At 47.5% G+C, this 25,866-nt stretch overlaps 1 protein-coding gene across 2 annotated transcripts in view; it reads left to right on the top strand.

Annotated features, from left to right (window-relative positions):
* TXNDC11 (thioredoxin domain containing 11) overlaps positions 1–25,419 on the top strand; it is a 173,360-nt gene extending 147,941 nt beyond the window's left edge. For both annotated transcript variants that reach the window (XM_063934304.1, XM_063934305.1), the window contains 3 exons: positions 9,160–9,269; positions 9,552–9,632; positions 24,620–25,419. In XM_063934304.1, the coding sequence (XP_063790374.1) occupies positions 9,160–9,269; positions 9,552–9,632; positions 24,620–25,214 (786 nt within the window). In that variant the 3' untranslated portion in view covers positions 25,215–25,419. The remainder of the gene's footprint in view (positions 1–9,159; positions 9,270–9,551; positions 9,633–24,619) is intronic.
* The last annotated feature ends 447 nt before the right edge of the window (positions 25,420–25,866 follow it).

Raw genomic sequence — 25,866 nt, 5'->3', positions numbered from 1 at the left:
GGAGGAAGGGGAATTCCTAGTGTCTCTGGATATCAAGGATGCGTACCTTCACATTCCGATCTGGCCGCCTCATCAGGCTTATCTACAGTTTGCACTGCAGGACTGTCACTACCAGTTCCAGGCCCTGCCATCTGGTCTCTCCACGGCATCAAGGGTGTTCACCAAAGTGATGGTAGAGATGATGTTTATACTCCGCAAGCAGGGAGTGAACATAATTCTGTACCTGGATGATCTTCTGATAAAGGCGCCGTCCAGGGAGAGGTTGCTGGACAGCATTGGTCTCTCAACCAAACTTCTCCAGGATCACGAGTGGATTTTGAACCTTACGAAATCTCACCTGGACCAAACACGGAGGTTCCCATTCCTGGGAATGATACTTGACACGGAGTCGCAGAAAGTGTTCCTTCCGTTGGAAAAGGCATTAGTAATCCAGTCGATGGTTCGGGATGTCCTGAAGCCAACCCGGATATTGGTGCATCTATGCATTCGCCTATTGTGGGAAATGGTAGCCTCTTACAAGGCGCTTCAATACGGAAGGTTTCACGCAAGTCCCTTCCAGCTCAATCTGTTGGACAAATGGTCCGGATTGCATCTTCACATGCACCAGAGGATCCGTCTGTCGCCAAAATCCAGGATCTCCCTACTGTGGTGGTTACAGATTTCTCACCTCATCGAGGGTCGTAGGTTCGGAATTCAGGACTGGATCCTGTTAACCACGGACGCAAGCCTCAGAGGTTGGGGAGCAGTCACCCATGGGGTGCAGTTTCAAGGAAGATGGTCAAGTCAGGAAGTCATCCTTCCAATCAACATTCTGGAACTCAGGGCCATTCAGGTCCAGTCGGACAGTGTGACGTACATAAACCGACTGGGCAGAACGAAAAGCAGAGCAGCAATGTCAGAGGTGTCAAGAATTCTCCTATGGGCAGAAAAAAAACGCTGTGGCATTGTCAGCGGTCTTCGTTCCGGGAGTAGACCCAGTTCCCAGACTTCCTCAGCAGACACGACCTGCACCTGGGGGAGTGGGGCCTTCACCCGGAAGTGTTCAGGTGCTTGACACGTCGGTGGGGATATCCACAAATCGACATGATGCCCTCTTTTCTCAACAAGAAGCTCAAGTAGTATTGTTCCAGTCGAGAGACCCACAGGCAGTTGCGGTAGACGCTCTGACGACTCCATGGGTTTATCAGATGGTGTACGTGTTTCTTTCACTTCCTCTGATCCCAAGAATTCTAAAGAGAATAAAAAGGCAAAAGGTTCAAGCAATACTTATTGCTCCGGACTGGCCAAGAAGGGCCTGGTACGCGGACCTTCTGGATATGCTCCTCGAAGATCCGTGGCCTCTACCTATTCACGAGAATCTTCAGCAACAGGACTTGTTCGTCGATAAGGACTTACCGTGGCTATGTTTCATGGCATGGAAGTTGAACGGCTGATTCTAGCCGGAAGAGGGATCCCTAACAAAGTTATCCTGACTATAATCCTAGCCAGGAAGTGGGTAACGTCTAAACATTACCACCATATTTGGAAGAAATATGTCTCTTGGTATGAGAGCAGAATTTATTCTGTGGCGGAAGTCCACCTGGGACGTTTCCTGCTTTTTCTGCAGGCAGGTGTTGATGTGGGCCTACGTCTGGGCTCCATAAAAGTACAGATTTCGGTCTTGTCCATTTTCTTTCAAAAACAATTGGCTTCTCTCCATTAGGTCCAGACATTCTTGAAAGGTGTTCTGTGCAACCAACCTCCCTTTGTGCCTCCCACGGCAGCTTGGGATCTCAATTTGGTGCTGTAGTTCCTCCAATCGGACTGGTTTGAACTGTTACAGGAGGTGGATGTAAAATATGTTACGTAGAAGACCGTCACACTGTTTGCCTTGGCTTCAGCAAGACGTGTGTCGGAGCTGGGGGCTTTGTCTCCCAAAAGCCTCTATTTAATTTTACATGAGGACAGAGCTGAACTCAGAACTTGTCAGCATTTTCTTCTGAAAGTGGTGTCTGTGTTTCACATCAACCAACCTAATGTGGTTTCCAGTTATCACAGACACTTCTGCTACTTCAAAGTCTTTAGATGTTGTGAGGGCTTTGAAGGTATACGTATAGAGGACAGCTCCTCACAGAAAATCTGACTCGCTGTTCGTTCTCTATGACCCCAATAGAATTGGGTGTCCTGCTTCAAATCAGACAATTGCACGCTGGATCAGGCTCACTATCCAGCATGCTTATTCCACAGCAGGTTTGCCGGTTCCAAAATCTGTACAGGCCCACTCTACTAGGTCGTTGGGTTCTTCCTGGGTGGCTGCCCGGGGTGTCTCTGCTTTACAGCTCTGCCGAGCGGCACCTTGGTCAGGTTCGAACACGTTTGCTAAGTTCTACATGTTTGATACTTTGGCCTCGGAGGACCTTCAGTTTGGTCAATCAGATCTGCAGGAACCTCAGCACTCTCCCACCCGGTTTGGGAGCTTTGGTCCATCCCCATGATACTAAATGGAACCCCAGTATCCTCTAGGACATAAGAGAAAATAGGATTTTAATTACCTACCGGTAAATCCTTTTCTCGTAGTCCATAGAGGACACTGGGCGCCCGCCCGGTGCTTCGTTCTTCCTGCACTGTTACTTAGTTAAGTATTGTTGGTTCAGCTGTTGCTGTTCCTGTTTAAAGTTGGGTTAGCATAGCTTTCCTCTGTTTGTGTGTGCTGGTTCGGAATCTCACCACTATCTTTATCTATCCTTCTCTCAAAGTATGTCCGTCTCCTCGGGCTCAGTTTCCTAGACTGAGTCTGGTAGGAGGGGAATAGAGGGAGGAGCCAGCCCACACTATCAAATTCTAAAAAGTGCCCATGGCTCCTAGTGGACTCGTCTATACCCCATAGTACTAAATGGAGCCCCAGTATCCTCTGCGGACTACGAGAAAAGGATTTACCGGTAGGTAATTAAAATCCTTTCTCTTACGTCCTAGAGGATGCTGGGGATTCCATAAGGACCATGGGGTATAGACGGGCTCCGCAGGAGACATGGGCACTATAAAGAACTTTAGAATGGGTGTGCACTGGCTCCTCCCTCTATGCCCCTCCTCCAGACCTCAGTTAGATCCTGTACCCAGAGGAGATTGGGTGCACTACAGGGGAGCTCTCCTGAGTTTCTCTGATAAAGAATTTTGTTAGATTTTTTATTTTCAGGGAGCACTGCTGGCAACAGGCTCCCTGCATCGTGGGACTGAGGAGAGAGAAGCAGACCTACTTAAGTGATAGGCTCTGCTTCTTAGGCTACTGGACAACATTAGCTCCAGAGGGAGTCGGAAACGCAGGTCTCCCCTTGCTGTTTGTCCCGGGGTCGCGCCGCCGTCCTCCTCGCAGAGCCGGAAGATAGAAGCCGGGTGAGTATAAGAAGAAAAGAAGACTTCAAGGCGGCAGAAGACTTCAGATCTTCAATGCCATTGCTCCCACACACACACTAGCGGGCACAGATGGGTGCAGGGCGCAGGGGGGGCGCCCTGGGCAGCAATAAAGCCTCTATATCTGGCATAGATACTGCGGAGGCAGTATTTCTTTCAATCCCCCGCCAGTTTGTGATATTTTGAGCAGGACCGAAGCCCGCCGCTGGAGGGGGCGGAGCTTGGTCCCTCGGCACTTACCAGCGCCATTTTCTCCACAGAGATCTGCTGAGAAGCTGGCTCCCCGGTCTCTCCCCTGCTGAACACGGTGACACAGGGCTGAAAAGAGGAGGGAGGGGGGGGGGGGCACTTGTAAGGCGCAGTGAGTGTGTTACACAGTAATTTCATATAAAAGCGCTATTAGCTGGGACATTATTTTCCAGTGTCAGTTGGCGCTGGGTGTGTGCTGGCATACACTCTCTCTGTCTCTCCAAAGGGCCTTATTGGGGAACTGTCTCCTTATACTATATCCCTGTGTGTGTGGGGGTGTCGGTACGAGTGTGTCGGCATGTCTGATGCGGAAGGTTCAGCTAAGGAGGAGGTGGAGCAGATGATTGTGGTGTTGCCGTCGGCAACGCTGACTCATGATTGGATGGACATGTGGAATGTTTTAAATGCAAATGTGACCTTATTACATAAGAGATTGGACAAAGCAGAGTCCAGGGAAAGAGCAGGGAGTCAATCCACGGCTACGGCTGGGTCACCGGGCCCTTCTGGGTCTCAAAAACGTCCTCTATCCCAGATAGGAGACACTGATACCGACACGGACTCTGACTCCAGTGTCGACTACGATGAAGCGAGGTTGCACCCAAGGGTGGCAAAAAGTATTCATTATATGATTATTGCAATAAAAGAGGTTTTGCGTATCACAGATGACCCCTCGGTCCCTGACACGAGGGTGCGCATGTATAAGGAAAAGAAACCTGAGGTAACCTTTCCCCCATCCCATGAGCTTAACGAGTTATTTGAAAAGGCTTGGGAAACTCCTGATAAAAAACTGCAGATTCCCAAGAGGATTCTTATGGCGTATGCTTTCCCTGCACAGGACAGGGTACGTTGGGAATCCTCACCCAGGGTGGACAAGGCTTTAACACGCCTGTCCAAGAAAGTGGCGCTACCGTCTCCGGACACGGCGGCCCTCAAGGATCCTGCTGATCGCAGGCAGGAAACTACTTTAAAGTCTATTTATGCGCATACAGGTGCTTTACTCAGACCGGTAATAGCATCGGCATGGGTGTGTAGTGCTGTTGCAGCTTGGACAGATACCTTGTCAGCTGACCTTGATACCCTAGATAGGGATACCATTTTATTAACCTTAGGCCACATTAAAGACGCAGTCATATATATGAGGGAAGCTCAAAGAGACGTTGGGCTGCTGGGTTCGAGAGCCAACGCCATGGCGATTTCTGCTAGGCGCGCCCTGTGAACTCGCCAATGGACGGGTGATGCCGACTCAAAGAAACATATGGAGGTTTTGCCATACAAAGGTGAAGTTTTATTTGGGGAAGGTCTCGCGGACCTGGTTGCCACAGCTACCGCGGGTAAATCGACCTCTTTGCCTTTTGTTCCCCCACAGCAAAAGAAAACTCCACAGTATCAGATGCAGTCCTTTCGGTCGCGTAAGTCCAGAAGAGGTCGGGGCTCATCTTTCCTCGCCAGAGGTAAGGGTAGAGGGAAAAGAATGCCTGCTACGGCTAGTTCCTAGCCGTAGCAGGCTACGGCTAGTTCCTAGGAGCAGAAGTCCTCCCCGGCTTCTACTAAATCCACCGCATGACGCTGGGGCTCCACTGAGGGAGTCCGCACCGGTGGGGGCACGTCTTCGACTCTTCAGCCAGGTCTGGGTTCTGTCAGACGTGGATCCTTGGGCGATGGATATTGTATCCCAAGGCTACAAACTGGAATCCGAAGAGGTGCCCCCTCGCTGATTTTTCAAGTCGGCCTTGCCAGCTTCTCCCCCAGAGAGGGAAGTAGTGTTCGCTGCAATTCAAAAGCTGTATCAACAGCAAGTGATTGTCAAGGTTCCCCTAGTTCAACAGGGGAAAGGGTACTATTCGACCCTGTTCGTGGTCCCGAAGCCGGATGGTTCGGTCAGACCCATTTTAAATCTAAAATCCCTAAACCTGTACTTGAGAAAGTTCAAATTCAAGATGGAATCGCTCTGGGCTGTGATCTCCAGTCTGGAAGGGGGGGATTTTATGGTGTCACTCGACATAAAGGATGCATACCTTCATGTCCCCATATATCCTCCTCATCAGGCGTACCTGAGTTTCGCTGTACAGGACTGTCATTACCAGTTTCAGACGTTGCCGTTTGGGCTTTCCACGGCCCCGAGGATTTTCACCAGGGTGATGGCGGAGATGATGGTGCTCCTGTGCAGGCAGGGAGTCACAATTATCCCATACTTGGACGATCTCCTGATAAAAGCAAGATTGAGAGATCAATTACAGAAGAGCGTGTCGCTCTCCCTGAGAGTGCTACAACAACACGGTTGGATTCTCAATCTGCCAAAGTCACAATTGATTCCAACGACTCGACTATCATTCCTAGGCATGATTCTGGACACGGAACAGAAGAGGGTTTTTCTCCCGATGGAAAAAGCCCAGGACCTCCAGAACATGGTCAGAGACTTGCTAAAACCAAAAAGAGTGTCTGTTCATCAATGCACTCAAGTTCTGGGAAAAATGGTGGCAGCCTACGAGGCCATCCCCTTCGGCAGGTTTCATGCAAGGACGTTTCAGTGGGACCTCCTGGACAAGTGGTCCGGGTCCCATCTACTAATACATCAGAAGATAAGCCTGTCCCCCCGGGCCAGGGTGTCTCTCCTGTGGTGGCTGCAAAGTGCTCACCTTCTAGAGGGTCGCAGGTTCGGCCTTCTGGACTGGGTTCTGGTGACCACTGACGCGAGCCTCCGAGGATGGGGAGCAGTCACACAAGGAAGAAATTTTCAGGGGCTATGGTCAAGCCAGGAGGCTTGTCTACACATCAACGTACTGGAATTGAGGGCCATATACAACGGCCTACGACAAGCGGAGGATCTTCTTCGCTACCTACCGGTTCTGATTCAATCAGACAACGTCACAGCCGTGGCTCATGTAAACCGCCAAGGCGGGACAAGGAGCAGAGTGGCAATGGCGGAAGACACCAGGATTCTTCGTTGGGTGGAAAATCACGTAAGCGCTCTGTCAGCAGTCTTCATTCCGGAAGTGGACAACTGGGAAGCAGACTTCCTCAGCAGACACGATCTCCATCCAGGAGAGTGGGGACTTCATCAAGAAGTTTTTACAGAGATAACGAGTCTTTGGGGAATTCCTCACATAAACATGATGGCGTCACGCCTCAACAAGAAGCTTCAGATGTATTGTGCCAGGTCAAGGGACCCTCAGGCAGTAGCGGTGGACGCCCTGGTGACACCTTGGGTGTTTCAGTCGGTCCATGTGTTCCCTCCACTTCCTCTCATCTCAAAAATATTGAGAATCATAAGGCGGAGAAGAGTGCAGACTATACTCATTGTTCCAGATTGGCCTCGAAGGGCCTGGTATTCAGATCTTCAGGAAATGATCGCAGAAGATCCGTGGCCTCTTCCTCCCAGGGAGGACCTGTTGCAACAGGGGCCCTGTGTGTTCCAAGACTTACCGCGGTTACGTTTGACGGCATGGCGGTTGAACGCCGAATCCTAGCTGGGAAAGGTATTCCGGAGGAAGTCATCCCTACTCTGATAAAGGCTAGGAAGGAGGTGACGGCAAAACATTATCACCATATCTGGAGGAAGTATTTTTCTTGGTGTGAAGCCAAGAATGCTCCTACGGAAGATTTCCATCTGTGCCGTTTTCTCCACTTTCTACAGACAGGAGTGGATATGGGCCTAAAATTAGGCTCCATTAAGGTACAGATTTCGGCCCTATCTATTTTCTTTCAGAAGGAATTGGCTTCTCTCCCAGAAGTCCAGACTTTTGTAAAGGGAGTGCTGCACATCCAGCCTCCTTTTGTGCCCCCAGTGGCACCTTGGGACCTTAACGTGGTGTTACGGTTCCTGAAGTCTCACTGGTTTGAACCTCTTCAAACGGTTGAATTTAAATTTCTCACTTAGAAGGTGGCCATGTTGTTGTTCTTGGCATCTGCAAGGCGGGTGACCGAATTGGCGGCCTTGTCTCACAAGAGCCCCTATTTGACTTTCCATGTGGATAGAGCAGAGTTAAGGACTCGTCCTCAATTTTTGCCTAAGGTGGTTTCTTCATTTCATTTGAACCAACCTATTGTGGTGGAATGGGGAGAGAGAGCGCTCACTGGGGGAAGGTTAGGATGAGTGCTGCTAGAGGATTCCAAGTCCCTGGATGTAGTCAGGGTCTTAAAAATCTATGTAGCCAGGACGGCTCGAGTTAGGAAAACAGAAGCACTGTTTGTCCTGTATGCAGCCAACAAAGTTGGTGCTCCTGCTTCGAAGCAGACTATTGCTCGCTGGATCTGTAACACGATTCAGCAGGCTCATTCTACGGCAGGATTGCCGTTAACAAATTCTGTAAAGGCCCATTCCACTAGGAAGGTGGCCTCTTCTTGGGCGGCTGCCCGAGGCGTCTCGGCTTTACAGCTTTGCCGAGCAGCTACCTGGTCAGGTTCAAACACTTTTGCAAAGTTCTATAAGTTTAATACCCTGGCTGATGAGGACCTTGCGTTTGCTCAGTCGGTGCTGCAGAGTCGTCCGCACTCTCCCGCCCGGTCTGGAGCTTTGGTATAAACCCCATGGTCCTTACGGAGTCCCCAGCATCCTCTAGGACGTAAGAGAAAATAAGGTTTTAAACCTACCGGTAAATCTTTTTCTCCTAGTCCGTAGAGGATGCTGGGCGCCTGTCCCAGTGCGGACAAAATCTGCAAGGCTTGTATATAGTTGTTGCTTACATAAGGGTTATGTTACAGTTGAGATCAGTCTTTAGCTGATACTGTTTTTTTGTTCATACTGTTAACTGGTTGCGTATATTCCAGGTTATACGGTGTGGATGGTGTGGGCTGCTATGAATCTTGCCCTTAGATTAACAAAATCCTTTCCTCGTATTGTCCATCTCCTCTGGGCACAGTTTCTCTAACTGAGGTCTGGAGGAGGGGCATAGAGGGAGGAACCAGTGCACACCCATTCTAAAGTTCTTTATAGTGCCCATGTCTCCTGCGGAGCCCGTCTATACCCCATGGTCCTTACGGAGTCCCCAGCATCCTCTACGGACTAGGAGAAAGATTTACCGGTAGGTTTAAAATCTTATTTTTTTTACATGGTCCTAATAGAAATAACAAAAATTGTTTCCCCCCATCTCTAGGGGCAGATTCTGCCATCAAATTCTATGTTTCTATCTCCGTTTGTTACAATCATCAGCATAAGTAGAAGTGAAATTGCACCTTTAAGAACTTGAAGCCGCAGATATGGCAATTATGAATTCCAGCCCACATACTGTACGTCTAAATTACAAGACCGGTTTGTGTCTGATAGACTGGTGAATGAGCCATTCAGACATTTAAACTGCAGCACTAAGATTATGAAAGCAGCATTGTCAGTTGGCAGTTGGTGTGAATGATAATCCTGCAATTTTCTAATTTCAGAGATACTATATACTGTATATTCAGCGGACCAATCACAAGGCTGCGTCATTCAAACATCCTCAGTTAAGACTTGAAAATAAAATAGGAAGTCACTGTACATCAGTGTAAATGTAGATAAATCTATAACCACATGAATTGTCTCTTCAACAGGATGTATTGTTGCTGTTTTACACAACCTGGTGTGGTTTCTGTGCCACTTTGAATCATATTTTTATCCGTCTTACTCAGCTTCTGGCTACGGACAGTCTCATTGTAGCTAGGTAAGAAGGCAATTACAACTTTTTGTTCTGCCCAACCGGTTTACTATAATCTATACAAAATACTATACGTCATGCTATTTGCTAATTAATGTAGTAGACTTTGTTTATTATGACTGGAAAAATGTGTTTGGTTAGTCATAACACTGAAAGAACATTCTGCGCTTATGTGTTTTGATGCCTGCCCGGTTACACATGGCTGTGGTAGTAGGGTGAATTGTGACAAAGTAGTAAGAGGAAGAAATGCTTTCATACAAAATTAAATATGTTCTCTTTTCTTACAAGGATAAATGTTGCACAGAATGATCTTCCTTGGGAGTTTATGGTGGACCATGTTCCCACAATCATGCTTTTCCCTCAGAACAGGTAAATATTTCTTTTTTTATAATAATAATAATAATAATTATTATTATTATTATATTCATTTGCAGGGAAACGCTAATTGACCTGTTTTTGGTATATGTGAGTTAAGGCCAGTAATATACAACCACCTGTTTCAGGACACATTTGTGTGTATGATGGATTGGCCACAATAAAATGGGATAAAGTGGATATAGTCTTCAAAAGGAAAACAAAGTTATTCTGTACTGAAAACACTGTTTTTGTTTTTTTCTTTTTGTTTATTTTCTTGTTTTTTTTTATTTTATTTGTGTTCGATTTTATCAGGTTTGCTTTTTGCTTACAATAGTTTCACAGATTCACAGACCCATGACATGTAAAAATCGTTAAAATAAATAAATTAGGAACCACTATGCAAGGTGGTTTTAGGGGTCAGGTTAACCCTATGTACAACATTATTAACTAACCTCCTTACCCCAATAGCATATAGTACTATGGGAGATATGTATTATAGCGGCCTGGATCGTGCTGCTATAACACTTGCTACTTCGCCTTATTACAGAGGCAAAGCAGGAAGAAACATCGACAACATAACATAAACATATTGTCTGCCGAAGCAGGTAGTGAAACTCCCCCCTTCGACGATCCCTTTCTGAGCACACAGCGCATCAGCTTAGTGCTGATGCGCTGTGTCTGCCTCCCCGGCTGGCTCCAGTGCGCATGTGTCCAGAGCCAGTCGGGCAACGGCACCTGTAGATGTCGAAATCAATAGCTGCAGGTTTCTGAACAGTCAGCGCCGATATAGATAGGGGCGCATTGCGACCATGTCATTCAGCACACTACTCCTTCATACATGGGGGAGAAGCGGTATTGGTGCACGTAACGTGCATTAATACCGATTCTCCTCAGTAACAAGTGTTCTTACGTTTAGCCCTGTGTTCTTAACAAGACCTTTTGAAATTTCATTATACTATACTGGATGTTTTACGTTGTACTTAACAATCTGAACATTATTGGAAATGAAAATGGTGGCCAAAAATAAATCGGGCAACAAAACCTACTTGTAAGGGGGGAATTCAGTTAGCCACAAGGCTTTACCGCAGGTGTTTACCTTCCAGGTTAAATGTCCACTGCTATTCAATTATATCTTGTGGTAAGTCCCACTGCTAATACGCAGTAAGGCATAAATTCCTTTTCTATTACGTCCTAGAGAATGCTGGGGTCCACATTAGTACCATTTGGTATAGACGGGTCCTTTGGGAGCCATGGGCACTTTAAGAGTTTAATAGTCTGGGCCGGCTCCTCCCTCTATGCCCCTCCTACCAGACTCCGTTTAGAAAATGTGCCCGGTGGAGCCAGTCACAGCTAGGGGAGCGCCGTAGGAGTTTTTCTAGTTTTATCATTTTTTAATCTAGTTAGGCACAGGGAGGCTGCTGGCAAGCCTCCCTGCTTCGTGGGACTTGGGGGGGGGGGGGGGGGGCAGTAGTGTCCAACCCTCTGAGGATAATGGCCACTCTCTCCGCTGACAGGACACTGAGCTCCTGAGGGTGATGATCGCAAGCCCCCGAGGCGACCGCTCACTCTCGCAGCATGCCGCCACCCCCTAACAGAACCAGAAGACGTCGGTGATGACTAGGTTGCCGGCGACCCGACAAGTGGGGAACCAGTGAGTATGGCGGCATCAGGGTAGGAGCGCAGCTGTGAAGCTGCGCTCCGGAGGGCTCAGATATACTGCTGTAAGGGGCGGCCTGGGCCAGCGCAATACCCTTACAAATGGTCATCTGGGCTATCAGGGAAGCGTTTCTACTGCTAGCGATGTTTTTACCTGAGGCCAGTATAATCCTAAAGTGTGGGAAGACGCGCCATGACAGGGGGCAGAGCTTCTCCTCAGAGCAGATCCAGCGCCATTTTCTCTCTACAGATCCTACACAGAGACGCTGACAGGGAGCGCTGACCCTCCACATAACTCAAGCTATCCTGTGCAGTACCAGGGGATTATAGAAGGGGGGGGGGGGGAGTGTTAGTCACTATTTTACATTGTGTAGTCTATTAAGGTTGCACTGACTGTGCAACCTTAATATATAAGCTTTTATTATATAACTGCCTACTGGGGTGCAGTGTGGGTGCTGGCTCCATTAACTCTGTGTCTCTCTGAAGGTACCTGGGGGGAAACTGTGTCTGACATTTTCCTGTGTGTGTGTGTGTGTGTGTGTGTGTGTGTGTGTACATATTTCTCCCATTACCATGTCCAGGGACTCTGTGTCTTGTGCTGCAGAGTATGTATCTTCCCCAGAGAAATCCATTCCATGTACTCAGGAATGTAATGTCATATCTCAGCCTTCTGAATCCGAACCGTTGTGGGTGGCTTCAATTAAGGGAATGATATCCCAGATTTCATCTAGTATAGCTCATAATGAGACTGAAACTCAGGTTTTTAAAAAATCTGTAGAGGTTTTGTCTGTTTCTGTTCCCGCAGCCTCCTCAAACTCCCCTGGTATATGCCCAAAGAAGCGTGCTCTTGCCCAAATTATGCAAGTCGACACGGATACCAACTCTGATACGGGAGACGGTGATGGGGACATGCAGGGGAGGGGGAGGCATCCCTTGCAAAAGGGGTGCAGCTCAACCCGGAGAAAAAATCCCAGATCCCAAAGAGGGTTCTTGTGGCTTTTCCCTTTCCTGAGGAGGATAGGAAAAAGTGGGAAAACCCGCGTATAGTAGACGCTTCTGCATCTAGACTGTCTAAAAGGTGGTTTTACGGGTCCCTGGGTCTACCGCGTTGAAAGAACCAGCAGACCGCAAGACTGAGACTACGCTCAAATCCATATACAAGCCATAGTAAAGTGGTCAGGCACATTACTAGAGGAATTAGATTCTATGGATAGAAGTGCCATTGAAATGTTTTTACGTCACATACAGGATTTTGCAGGTTTCATGGTGGAGGCCATGAAGGACCTGGTCATCTGAATGCAAGGACTTCTTCCATGGCTGTCTCGGCACGCAGGGGACTCTGGCTGTGCCAATGGTCTGCAGACGCGGAATCCAAGAAAAGTGTGGAGAACCTACCCTTCACAGGTCAGGCTCTATTTGGGTAAGCTTTGGATGCATGGATCTCCACGGCAACCGCAGGTAAGTCGACCTTTCTTCCCTCAGCCACTCAGACACCGAAGAAATCCTTTTCTGCATCTACTATGCAGTCCTTTCGGACCGCAAAGGTTAAGAAGTTCAAAGCCCCTACCACTTTCTTTAGAGGTGGTCGGGAAAAATCAAGAAAACCTGCACCTGCAGGTTCCCTGGAACAGAAGCCTAGCTCTGTTTCCTCAAAATCCTCAGCATGACGGTGGACCTCCCAGCCTGGAGAGCGGACAGGTGGGAGCGAGACTCAGATTTTTCAGTCACGTCTGGGCATCATCCGGCTTGGATCCCTGGGTACAGGATATTGTGTCCCAGGGGTACAGACTGGAATTTCAAGAGCTCCCACCTCAGATTCTTCAAATCAGGCTTGCCAGCTTTGCTGACAGAAAGGGCTATCCTACAGGAAGCCATTCAAAAATTGGAAAGTTCAAATGTCATTGTTACGGTTTCACCTCACCTGGAAAGCAAGGGTTACTATTCAAACCTATTTGTGGTACCGAAACCGGATGGTTCGGTCAGACCAATTTTGAACCTGAAGCCATTAAACCCTTATTTGAGGGAATTCAAGTTAAAAATGGAGTCTCTGAGAGCGGTGATCTCAGGCCTGGAGGAGGGGGAATTCCTGGTATCCCTGGATATAAAGGATGCGTACCTTCACATTCCAATCTGGCCGCCTCACCAGGCTTATCTAAGATTTGCACTGCTGGACTGTCATCAGTTCCAGGCACTGCCATTCAGCCTCTCCACGGCACCAAGGGTGTTCACCAAGGTGATGGCAGAGATGATGGTACTGCTCCGCAGACTGGGAGTGAACATAATTCCTTACCTGGACTATCTGCTGATAAAGGCGTCGTCCAGGGAGAGGTTGTTTCAGTCCATTGCTCTCACGACTTGACTGCTCAGGGATCATGGATGGATCCTGAATCTTCCAAAGTCGCATTTGGAGCCGACAAGGAGATTGTCTTTCCTGGGGATGATCCTCGACACGGAAGTGCAGAGGGTGTTTCTACCAGTGGAAAAGGCGTTGGTGATACAGACAGTGATCCAGGATGTCTTGAAGCCTGCCCGGGTATCGCATCATAAGTGCATTCGCCTTCTGGGAAAGATGGTTGCCTCCTTCAAGGCTCTACAGTATGGAAGATTTCATGCACGGTCCTTCCAACTGGATCTCCTGGACAAGTGTTCGGGATCTCACCTGCACATGCACCAGAGAATACGGCTATCGCCGAAAGCCAGGATTTCGCTCCTATGGTTGCTACAAATGCCTCACCTTCTCGAGGGCCACAGGTTCGGGATTCAGAACTGGATCCTTCTAACCACGGATGAAGTCTCAGAGGTTGGGGCGCTGTCACCCAAGGGGAAACCTTCCAAGGAAGGGAGTCAAGTCTGGAATCAATCCTTCCAATAAACATTCTGGATCTAAGAGCCGTGTAAAACGGTCTTCTACAGGCGGCACATCTTCTGAAAGATCAGGCCATACAGGTTCAGTCAGATAATGTAACGACGGTGGCATACATAAACCGACAGGGCGGAACGAAGAGCAGAGCTGCAATGTGGGAGGTAACAAAGATCCTCTTTTGGGCAGAAAAGCATGCAGTGGCGCTGTCAGCAATCCTCATTTCGGGAGTGGACAACTGGGAAGCGGACTTCCTCAGCAGACACGATCTCCATCAGGGAGAGTGGGACCTCCATGTAGGGTGTACCTCAAATAGACATGATCCCACCTTAACAAGAAGATTCAGAGGTACTGTTGCAGGTCGCGGGATCCACACACAGTGGCTGTGGACGCCCTGGTAACTCCGTGGATGTTCAAGTCAGTGTACGTGTTCCCTCCACTTCCACTCATCCCAAGAATTCTAAAGCTCATAAAAAAAGCAAGAGTTCAGGCGATCCTCATTGCTCCGGACTGGCCAAGAAGAGCTTGGTACGCGGATCTTCTGGAGTTACTGCTGGAAGATCCGAGGCCTCTTCCTCTTCGAGTGGACCTTCTGCAACAAGGGCTGTTCGCTTATCAAGACTTACCGCGGCTACGTTTGACGGCATGGAGGTTGAACGCCAGATCTTAGCTCGGAAGGGTATTCCGAACAAGGTTATTCCTACCCTGATACAGACTAGGAAGGGAGTAACGTCTAAACATTACCATCGCATTTGGAAAAAGTATGTGTCTTGGTGTGAATCCAAGAAGTTTCCTATGGTGGAGTTTCAACTTGGACGGTTTCTACTCTTTCTGCAAGCAGGTGTGGATGTGGGCCTGCGTTTGGGATCCATAAAGGTCCAAGTTTTGGCCTTATCCATTTTTTCCCAGAAACAATTGGCTTCCCTCCCTGAGGTTCAGACTTTCTTGCAAGGGGTGTCGCACATCCAGCCTCCCTTTGTGCCTCCTACAGCACCTTGGGATCTTAATGTGGTGTTGCAGTTCCTGCAATCTGATTGGTTCGAGCCTCTACAGGAGGTTGAGGTCAAGTTTCTCACTTGGAAAGCGGTCACACTGATGGCATTAGCTTCAGATAGGCGTGTGTCTGAATTGGGGGCATTGTCCTGCAAGAGCCCCTTCTTGATTTTTCCATGAAGATAGAGCTGAGCTCAGGACGCATCAGCAGTTTCTTCCAAAGGTTGTCTGCTTTTCATATCAACCAACCTATTGTGCCAGTGGCTACTGACTCCTCAATTACCTCAGTCTTTGGATGTTGTGAGGGCTTTGAGGATTTATGTGAAGAGGACTTCACTTCACAGAAAGTCGGTCTCTCGGTTTGTCCTTTATGATCCCAACAAGATTGGGCAGACGATTTCTCGCTGGATCAGGTTCACTATCCGGCACGCTTATTCTACGGCAGGCTTGCCGTGTCCAAAATCTGTGAAGGCCCACTCTACTCGTAAGGTGGGTTCTTCCTGGGCAGCTGCCCGGGGTGTCTCGGCTTTACAGCTTTGCCGAGCGGCTACTTGGTCGGGGTCGAACAAGTTTGCTAAGTTCTACAAGTTTGATACTTTGGTCTCTGAGGACCTAAATTTTGGTCAATCAGTTCAGCATGAGCCTCCGCGCTCTCCCTCCTGTACTGGGAGCTTTGGTACATCCCCATGGTACTAATGTGGACCTCCTTTTCTCGTAGTCCGTAGAGTATGCTGGGCGCCCGCCCAGCGCTTCGTTTTCCTGCAGTTGTTACTTGGTTCAGTACTGCCTTGTTACTTGATTAAGTACTGTTGTTCAGCTGTTGCTGACTTGTTCGAGCTGGTTAGCTTGGTTTGCCTTGTTATGTGTGAGCTGGTGTGAATCTCACCACTATCTGTGTATTTCCTTCTCTCGAAGTATGTCCATCTCCTCTGGCACAGTTTCTAGACTGAGTCTGGTAGGAGGGGCATAGAGGGAGGAGCCAGCCCACAGTATTAAACTCTTAAAGTGCCAGTGGCTCCCAAAGGACCCGTCTATACCCCATGGTACTAATGTGGACCCCAGCATCCTCTACGGACTACGAGAAAAGGATTTACCGGTAGGTAATTAAAATCCTATTCTTAAGTGCCGTTCACGCATGTGCACCAACTAATACTGCTGTACAAAGTTCCTCCACTAGTAATTAGTGGTGAAATCGGCAGTGGTAGGGATTGCAGGGACAACAACTGCTTTTTGGAGCAGCTGTTACGGCACGGCAGCAATATTGAATTACTTCAGTAATATGGTAACTGATTGTTGCAATTCATGGCCAATCGGATACCAGTGTATCGATGAATATCCTGGAGCAGGAACCAGTCCAGTATTGAGCTCAAAATGGCATTCTCCATCTTACCAGGTAAATCTGTCTTATGTGATGGTAAGTACTATAAGGGTATTTTCAGCTTAGTAGATATTCAATGAGCCAGAATTCTTAGCGACACCACCCCTTTATTATCCTCACTGGGAAATTAGGTTTGACAGTTAATCCCCATCTTTCCATGGGTTCCTACAACTCTGCAGTTGCTAAAGTATATTTGCTGTGTTGTAATTGTTACCAAAAGAAAACTCACTGGGGGGGGTAAATTCAGTTGTTTACTCACACCCAATCTCCCGTCTAAAGTGACACTGATTGTGGGGCGATATTCAATTGTTCCCCATTATCGTGCTGATTGCGCCCATATCAGTCATGTTTAGCCACGTAACCCAACTAAACGAATTGGCGCGACGTGTAAAGTCTCATTTGGTAGCAAGCTGAAATTGATTTCTCGCACCTGCCAGCAGAAACATTTTACTAACTGGCGGCGGGCGCACACAAGTGCAGGACCCACGATAACAATTTAATTTCCCCCACAGAATGGCTGCATACAAAATTTTGTCTCTAAATCCTTCTCAAGCATTTACTTATCCCCATCCAGAACCCTTCTCAGTCTATTCACTGGGCATCTGCTACTGGAGAACTATGACAATGTGCAGGGTTTGCATGTGTTGGTGCACAGTCTCAGAAAGCTGGGAGTCGGGGCCAGGAACCAGCAGTTTTTGAGCTTAATAGTAGGTGTTAGGAAAGGTGGTGGGTGTGACTGCAAAATAAATTATACATGCTAAATGACTAGCATAGTATCCATAGCCGGCATCTCTCTACTATACCTGTGCCAGTGTGTTACATTGTGTCAGTAGCCGTTTATAAACTTCTTCCTTCACATACTAATATTTCTCTTATGTCCTAGAGGATACTGGGGATCCATTTAGTACCATGGGGTATAGACGAGTCCACTAGGAGCCATGGGCACTTTAAGACTATGATAGTGTAGGCTGGCTCCTCCCTCTATGCCCCTCCTACCAGACTCAGTTTAGAAAATGTGCCCGGAGGAGCTGGTCACGCTTATGGAAGCTCCTGAAGAGTTTTCTGCATTTATTTTTCTGTTTATTTTCAGGCTGGACTGGATGACACCAGCCTGCCTGCTTTGTGGGGCCCCTAACAGAGCCAGAAGAAAGAAGAGTGGTGAGTACTAAGCCGGCGTCCCGGTTAGCGGGTCGCCAGCCATTATGATGGCATGAGGGTATGGAGACGCACGGCTTCTAACCGGGGCGGTTTGCGTCTCCAGACTCGGTACACAACTGCGTCTCGGTACACTGTGCACAGTACCCACACTGGCAAACTAAGCCTTAAAACGGTTCTGTCTCTATTTTAAGCACAAATTACCTCAGCCAGTATAACAAAAGGGGGAGACCGCGCACCCTTAAAGGGGTGGGGCTTCACTATGAGCGGATGCAGCAGCTCACCAGCACCATTTTCCCTCTTCAGTGGACTCAGACGCTGACTGACAGGGATGCGCAGCTCCTCCGGTGTGACTCCAGATTACCTAAGCGGTTTGTGTGTGTGCTGTCACATTTACAATATGTTAGGCAAAGAGTGTGTTTCATGTACGGCAGAGTGTTCCTCTTCCCCAGGGAGCTCACTATGTACTCAGTGTAGTGCACCTTCTCAGACTAGCGGGGTTGAACCAGCGTGGCTGGATTCCATCAAAGGAATGATTACTAATATCTCTAATAAATTGTCCCGCAATGGGAAAGAGACGCAATACTTAAGACATTGTCTGTGGATGATATTATGAACAGAGACTCAGTCCCCAAACAAGCGTCTCAGTCCTTTGCAATTTGTCCACAAAAATGAACTCGGGCCCATATCCTGCAGTCTGACTCTGACACTGAGGGGTCAGACGTAGAGGAGGGGGGGGGGGGGTGGATTCAGAAGGGGAGACGCTGCTCTGTCACAGGGTATATAGGCTCTTATAGAAGCTATCTGAGATGTGCTACAAATTCCTGATAAGGTGACAGAGAAGTGTGAGGAATCTTATTTTAATGTAAAAAAGAAGTCCTCAGTCACTTTGCTTCTGTCAAAGGAATTGAATACCCTGCTTGAAGAACCGTGGGTTAATCCTGATGGGAAATTTCAAATCTTTAAAAGGTTACTCTCCTCTTTTCCTTTTCCTCTTGAGGTAGATTGTGTTACCCCTCCCAGGTGCAGCCTCCATGAAAGACACAGCTGATCTTAAGATTGAGACTGCACTCAAATCCTTGCACACAGCTGCTGGGGTGGCTCAGAGACCCACTATAGCATGTGCGTGGATTATTAAAGCCATTGCTAAATGGTCGGGTAACCTTATTGAAGGGTTGGATTCCTTATCTGGGGGGGGGGGGGGGGGGGGGAGATTGTGTTACTCCTGTAACATATACAGGACTCTGCAAACTTTATGATGGAAGCCATAAAAGAAGTAGGTTTGCTTAATGCACGCACCATTGCTATGGCAGTGTCAGCACGCAGTGGCTTATTGTTATGCCAGTGGACTGCTGATGCGGACTCCAGAAAAGGCGTGGAAGGCCTACCCTTCACAAGAGAGGCCTTATTTGGAGATGAACTGGACAAATGGATCTCCAAAGCTACTGCGGGGAAGTCCACATATCTTCCTTCTGCAGCTCCCTCAACCAGGAAGACCTACTCGGGAACTACCCTGCAGTCCTTTTCGGACTGCCAAGTTTAAGGGCAAAGTCAGAGGATCTTCTACTGCCACCAGAGGCACTAGAGGTAAACCACGCAAACCAGCAACTACCGGTTCTCAGGAACAGAGCTCCAGTTCTGCTTCCTCAAAGCCTTCTGCTTGACGGTGGACCGCATGGCCTGGGAGACTGGCAGATGGGAGCCCGACTAAAAAAATTTCAGTCACATCTGTACAACATCATGCTAGTATCCCTGGGTCATAGATCTTATTTCCCAGGGCTACAGACTGGAGATTCAGGCGCTCCCACCTCACAGAATCTTCAAATCAGGCTTACCAGCTTCACAAGAGGCAAGTATAACCTTACAGGATGCCATTCAAAAACTGGTACAGACTCAGGTCATTGTTCCAGTTCCACCTCATCTACAAAACAAGGGGTACTATTCCAACTTGTTTGTAGTATCGAAACCGGACGGTTCGGTGAGACCGATTTTGAATCTAAAATCGTTGAACCCGTACATACGAGTGTTCAAATTCAAGATGGAGTCTCTGAGAGTGGTGATCTCAGGTCTGGAGGAGGGGGAATTCCTAGTGTCTCTGGATATCAAGGATGCGTACCTTCACATTCCGATCTGGCCGCCTCACCAGACTTATCGATGCTTTGCACTACAGGACTGTCACTACCAGTTCCAGGCCCTGCCATTTGGTCTCTCCACGGCACCGAGGGTGTTCACCAAGGTGATGGCAGAGATGATGTTTCTCCTTCGCAAACAGGGAGTGAACATAATTACGTACCTGGACGATATTCTGATAAAGACACCGTCCAGGGAAAGGTTGTTGGGCAGCATTGGTCTCAACCAAACTACTCCTGGATCATGGGTGGATTCTAAATCCCCCGCAATCTCATTTAGAGCCAACTCTGAGGCTTCCATTTCTGGGAATGATACTGTACACAGAGTTGCACAAAGTTTTTCTTCCATTGGAAAAGGCATTGGTAATCCAGTCGATGGTTCGGGATGTCCTGAAGCCAACCCGGATATCGGTGCATCTATGCATTCGCCTTCTTGGGAAAATGGTGGCCTCCTTATGAGGCGCTTCTGTACGGAAGGTTTCATGCAAGGCCCTTCCAGCTGGATCTGTTGGACAAATGGTCCGGATCGCATCTTCACATGCACCAGAGGATCCATCTGTCGCCAAAGGCCAGGATCTCCCTTCTGTGGTGGCTACAGACATCTCACCTAATCGAGGGCCGACGGTTCGGGATTCAGAATTGGATTCTGCTAACCACAGATGCAAGCCTCAGAGGTTGGGGAGCACTCAACCAGGGGGTGCAGTTTCAAGGAAGATGGTCAAGTCAGGAAGTCGTCCTTCCAATCAACATTCTGGAACTCAGGGCTGTATACAACACCCTTCTGCAGGCCTCATATCTTCTTCAAGGTCGGGCCAAATCGACATGATGGCCTCTCGTCTCAACAAGACGCTCAAGCGGTATTGTTCCAGGTCGAGAGACCCACAGGCAGTGGCAGTGGATGCTCTGACAACTCAATGGGTCTATCAGATGGTGTACGTGTTTCCTCCACTTCTGCTGATCCCAGGAATTCTGAAAATAATAAAAAGGGAAAAAGTTCAAGCAATTCTCATTGCTCCGGATTGGCCAAGAAGGGCCTGGTATGCTGACCTTCTGGAGATGCTCCTGGAAGATCCGTGGCCTCTACCTCTTTGCGAGACTCTCCTGTTCGTCTATCAATACTTACGGCTACGTTTGACAGCATGAAAGTTGAACGGTTGATTCTAGCCAGGAGAGGGATTCCTGACAAAGTCATCCCGACTATGATTCAAGCCAGGAAGGGGGTAATGTTACCACCGTATTTGGAGGAAATACGTCTCATGGTGTGAGAGCAGAAAATATTCTGCGGTGGAATTTCATCTGGGACGTTTCCTGCTTTTTCTGCAGTCGCGTGTAGATGTGGGCCTACGTCTCGGCTCCATAAAAGTCCAGATATCTGCCTTGTCCATTTTCTTTCAGAAATCATTGGCGTCTCTTCCTGAGGTCCAGACGTTCTTGAAAGGGGTTCTGCACATCCAGCCTCCCTTTGTGCCTCCCACGGCACCTTGGGATCTCACTTTGGTGCTGCAGTTTCTCCAATCAGACTGGTTTGAACCGTTACAGGAGGTGGACGTAAAATATCTTGAATGGAAAGTCGTCACACTGTTGGCCTTGGCTTCAGCAAGACGTGTGTCGGAGTTGGGGGCGTTATCTCACAAGAGCCACTATTTAATCTTCCATGAGGACAGAGCTGAACTCAGGACTCGTCAGCAATATTTTCCTAAGGTGGTGTCGGCGTTTCACATCAACCAACCAATTGTGGTTCCGGTTGTTACCGACACCTCTGTTACTTCAAAGTCTTTGGATGTTGTGAGCGCTTTGAATGTGTATGTGAAGAGAACAGCTCGTCACAGAAAATCGTACTCGCTGTTTGTTCTTTACAATCCCACTAAGATTGGGTGTCGTCCTACTGCACAGCAGACAATTGCGCGTTGGATTAGGCTCACTATCCAGCATGCTTATTCCACAGCAGGATTGCCGATTGCAAAATCTGTACAGGTCCACTTGACTAGGTCCGTGGGTTCTTCTTAGGCGGCTGCCCGCGGTGTCTCGGCTTTACAGCTCTGCCGAGCAGCTACTTGGTCAGGTTCAAACACGTTTGCAAAGTTCTATAAGTTCGATACCTTGGCCTCTGAGGACCTTCAGTTTGGTCAGTCAGTTCTGCAGGATCCTCAGCACTCTCCCACCCGGTTTGGGAGCTTTGGTATCTCCCCATGGTACTAAATGGATCCCCATCTAGGACGTAAGAGAAAATAGGATTCTAATTACCTACCGTAAATCCTTTTCTCTTAGTCCATAGAGGATACTGGGTGCCCGCCCATTGCTTCGTTCGTCCTGCACTGTTACTTGGTTAAGTGTTGTTGTTTGGATCAGCTGTTCCTGTTCCAAGTTTGGTTAGCATGACTTTCCTCTTGTTTGTGTGTGCTGGTTTGGAATCTCATCACTATCCTTTTATATCCTTCTCTCAAAGTATTTCCGTCTCCTCGGGCACAGTTTCATAGACTGAGTCTGGTAGGAGGGGCATAGAGGGAGGAGCCAGTCCACACTATCAAATTCTTAAAGTGCCCATGGCTCCTAGTGGACCCGTCTATACCCCATGGTACTAGATGGATCCCCAGTATCCTCTACGGACTACGAGAAAAGGATTTACCGGTAGGTAATTTAAAATCCTATTTTCCACTTTACAAACAGATTAAGTGCCCCCATTGTACTAGCATTTCCAGCCCCCACTATATTACCAACATATAATGCTATACTTGTGACATACCCCCTACCCCCCACAGAAAAGCCAGGACCGCCAGAAATCAACCTAGTATCGTCGTGGCTGCATGCCAGCACCAGCCGAAACCTCACCTGAGCTGTCTATATGCTGCAGCTGAATGGGTAAAATTGGCATAAATAGCAGCCATTGCCATCTCAGCAGGGCTGATGAAAAGGAAATTCATTATCTTTGCCAAGTGGATGGTAGATAGATGTAGAGTAAAATGGGTATCATATAGTTAAGAATGTGAAGTTATTAGTTATACAGTATGTAATTTACCAATGAACGCTTTATAATTTTGAAAAAAATAAATGCTGTGACACTCTGACAGTGTTTCCATAGATAAAAATGGCTCACTAGCGATATTACAGGGTGCTCAGCCTCTGGAGCCAGGGATAGAGGCTTCTTTCTGTCTTACAGATGAACAAAGTAGGTAGCATGCAGATCACATACAAATCATCACTTTGCATGGCATCTTGCTAAAGAGGAAGCATTGGCTTTTCTGCCTCAGTAAGAATAAGGTTTTTACTGTAAGAAGAATAGAAAATATCAGTTTCCCTCTGCTAAACATACATCAACCGGAAAATACATGCAGCCGGTACACACACACACACACACACACACACACACACACACACACACACACACACACACACACACACACACACACACACACACACACACACACACACACACACACACAAACTGGAAATGCAAGCAGATGAGTATATGTATTGCATACACAATTAGCCCCTTAGATGTTGCTTCATTTAGATTACTATAGTTTTAAGAAACATAGGGCCTAATTCAGACCTGATCGGTGCTGTGCCGCTCAGGTCTGAACTGCGCTGGCGCCGCAGTGCGCATGCCAGACAGCCGACTGCTGTCTCAGCCCTGCGATCGCCTCTGCCTGATTGACAGGCAGAGGCGGTCGCTGGGGGTGAGGGGCGGGCCGCTGTTTAGGGGGCACAGTCCGGGCAACGCAGTCGTGCCCGAACCGTTGGGGGGGGGGGGGCGGGCCGCGGCGGCTGTGTGACGTCACACGCATATTAGCATGCAGGGCTATGGAGCCGGCGTCACCCCCCGCGCTGCCGGGTCGTCCGACGGCCGCGTCAGCCGTCGTGCAGCTCAGCGGCCAGTCGCCAAGTGTGTAGGGCCCATTAGACTCAGAGAGCACTGCCAGACGGTCTAAATACAATTGTTGCAGCAGGGAAAAAAAGACACAATATTGAAACAAGCACTGTCTGTCAGAGTAAAGTACTATAGACAGTGGAAACCTCTTGGACAGTTTATGTAAATTCAAACTGACTGTAAAAGGCACATGGATATTTGTGTCATAACACATTTACTTGGTGAATTCAGTATTATTTGTATAATTCAATAGAATTTAAAGTGGACATTATTTTAGCGCCTAAAATTGCCTACCTGAATATGCGCTAAAGGGTTAGGAAGAAGGACTGTAGTATTACACAGCAGTTGAATTTATGCACAAATGTATGTGTGTATATTACTAAAGTCAGTACTTCAACTAATGTACTGTATGTATAAGAGGAGGTGTGTCATGCATGACATCTAATTAAGTGACCCGGGTGTTCACCTTGGATTATTTTTTCAGTCAATGGTGAACTCAGGTAGCTACCTCAAAGGTAAAGGAAATTGATGTCATGCATGCAGGTAAACTGTATAGGCCTTAAGGGTTGGATAAGAAGGGAGTGTGTGAGCTACTGATTGTATTATCTTGTTATATTACAATCTTTGTAATATTGTACTACTTTATGCCAATTAAATATTATCACATGAATTTAAAACGCAGAAACACAGAGTGTAAGAGTGGTAATATTTTCCTTTATTAGCACAGGGAATAAATAAATATATTTTGCTGTCCCAAGCCAGCCCTGTAAAATAAAGTAACTTAATTAACAACTTAAGTCATACTTTGGTGGAGGCACAGTATACAATAAGACCAGTAGTGCATAGTTTATTAATTTTACACGTAACCTAGGGTTACAATTGTTTGACCTTTGAATCCAAGATGTCCACACACATCTCAGTCAATTCAGTAACCCCCACTTACAACTCATGTTTTTGCAGGAAAGATCACAGTGTAGTGTATCCTGAAGATCGGCAAATCACTGTTCCAAATCTTCTGAAGTTTATCCTAAAATACGCCACCCTGCCTTCCACTGAAGCTGATCCACCTGCCTCCTGCCCAATGCACTATCTACAATACAAAGAAGATCACGTTTCTTATTTGGAGCGAGAAATACAAAGACTGCGGGCTGAAATTGTAGTCTTACACAAGGCCCAGGGTCAGCTGGCAGAAAGGATTTCAGAAGTGAGAAAAGATACACAAGACCTTAAAGTCCAAAAACGGACGCTAGAACAACACAACAAAGCCCTGGAGGATCACATGGAACAGTTGCAAGCTCTGTGCGAACAAAAAGTTAGGGAGGTGGGCACGATGGCGGACAAGATGAAGGAGCTGGTAGCAGCTTCTGAAAGTCTTCTGGCAGAAAATACACTACTCAAGTTTATTATGGTATCACTGGAAGCCAAACACAAAGCTAATGCAGAGACAGAAAGGTTTGATAACCTTGAGGATGGAATTCGGCCAAGCACTGATGTTTCTGAAGGACTATCCGATAGCTCCAACACAGAGTATAATAAAGAAAATAAAACGGACTGATTTTTTTTTTAGCAGAAGTATTTGTCAAATTATTTATACAGATTTTCAAACTTGTAAATTTAGATCATTTCTGAAGGTCAGGAATCAAAACTTCTATTTTTTAACCGCCTCTAGTTTCTAAGAAAAAGTTCCATTAGTAAGTCTGCGTTTGTTCTGGCAAAAGTTTGATGACTGCTTTGAAATTAATTAAATCCATGTTGCCTGATGTTTCATTATTATTTTTTTACATTTTGAAAATAGTTGTACATATTGTTTGAATAATCTGCTACATTCCTGTTACTTTAATTTTAGCTGTAAAAAAAACCCCAAAAAAGTGGAAAATCCTGTGCTTAATTTATTTTCTCTGACGTCCTAGTGGATGCTGGGGACTCCGAAAGGACCATGGGGAATAGCGGCTCCGCAGGAGACTGGGCACAAAAGTAAAAGCTTTAGGACTACCTGGTGTGCACTGGCTTCTCCCCCTATGACCCTCCTCCAAGCCTCAGTTAGATTTTTGTGCCCGAACGAGAAGGGTGCATACTAAGGGGCTCTCCTGAGCTGCTTAGAGTAAAAGTTTAAATTAGGTTTTTTATTTTCAGTGAGACCTGCTGGCAACAGGCTCACTGCACCGAGGGACTGAGGGGAGAAGAAGCGAACTCACCTGCGTGCAGAG

This window comes from Pseudophryne corroboree, chromosome 7 (genome assembly GCF_028390025.1).
Source record: "Pseudophryne corroboree isolate aPseCor3 chromosome 7, aPseCor3.hap2, whole genome shotgun sequence".
Taxonomy (NCBI): Eukaryota; Metazoa; Chordata; class Amphibia; order Anura; family Myobatrachidae; genus Pseudophryne; species Pseudophryne corroboree.
This window is presented reverse-complemented; position numbering and strand designations above follow the sequence as displayed.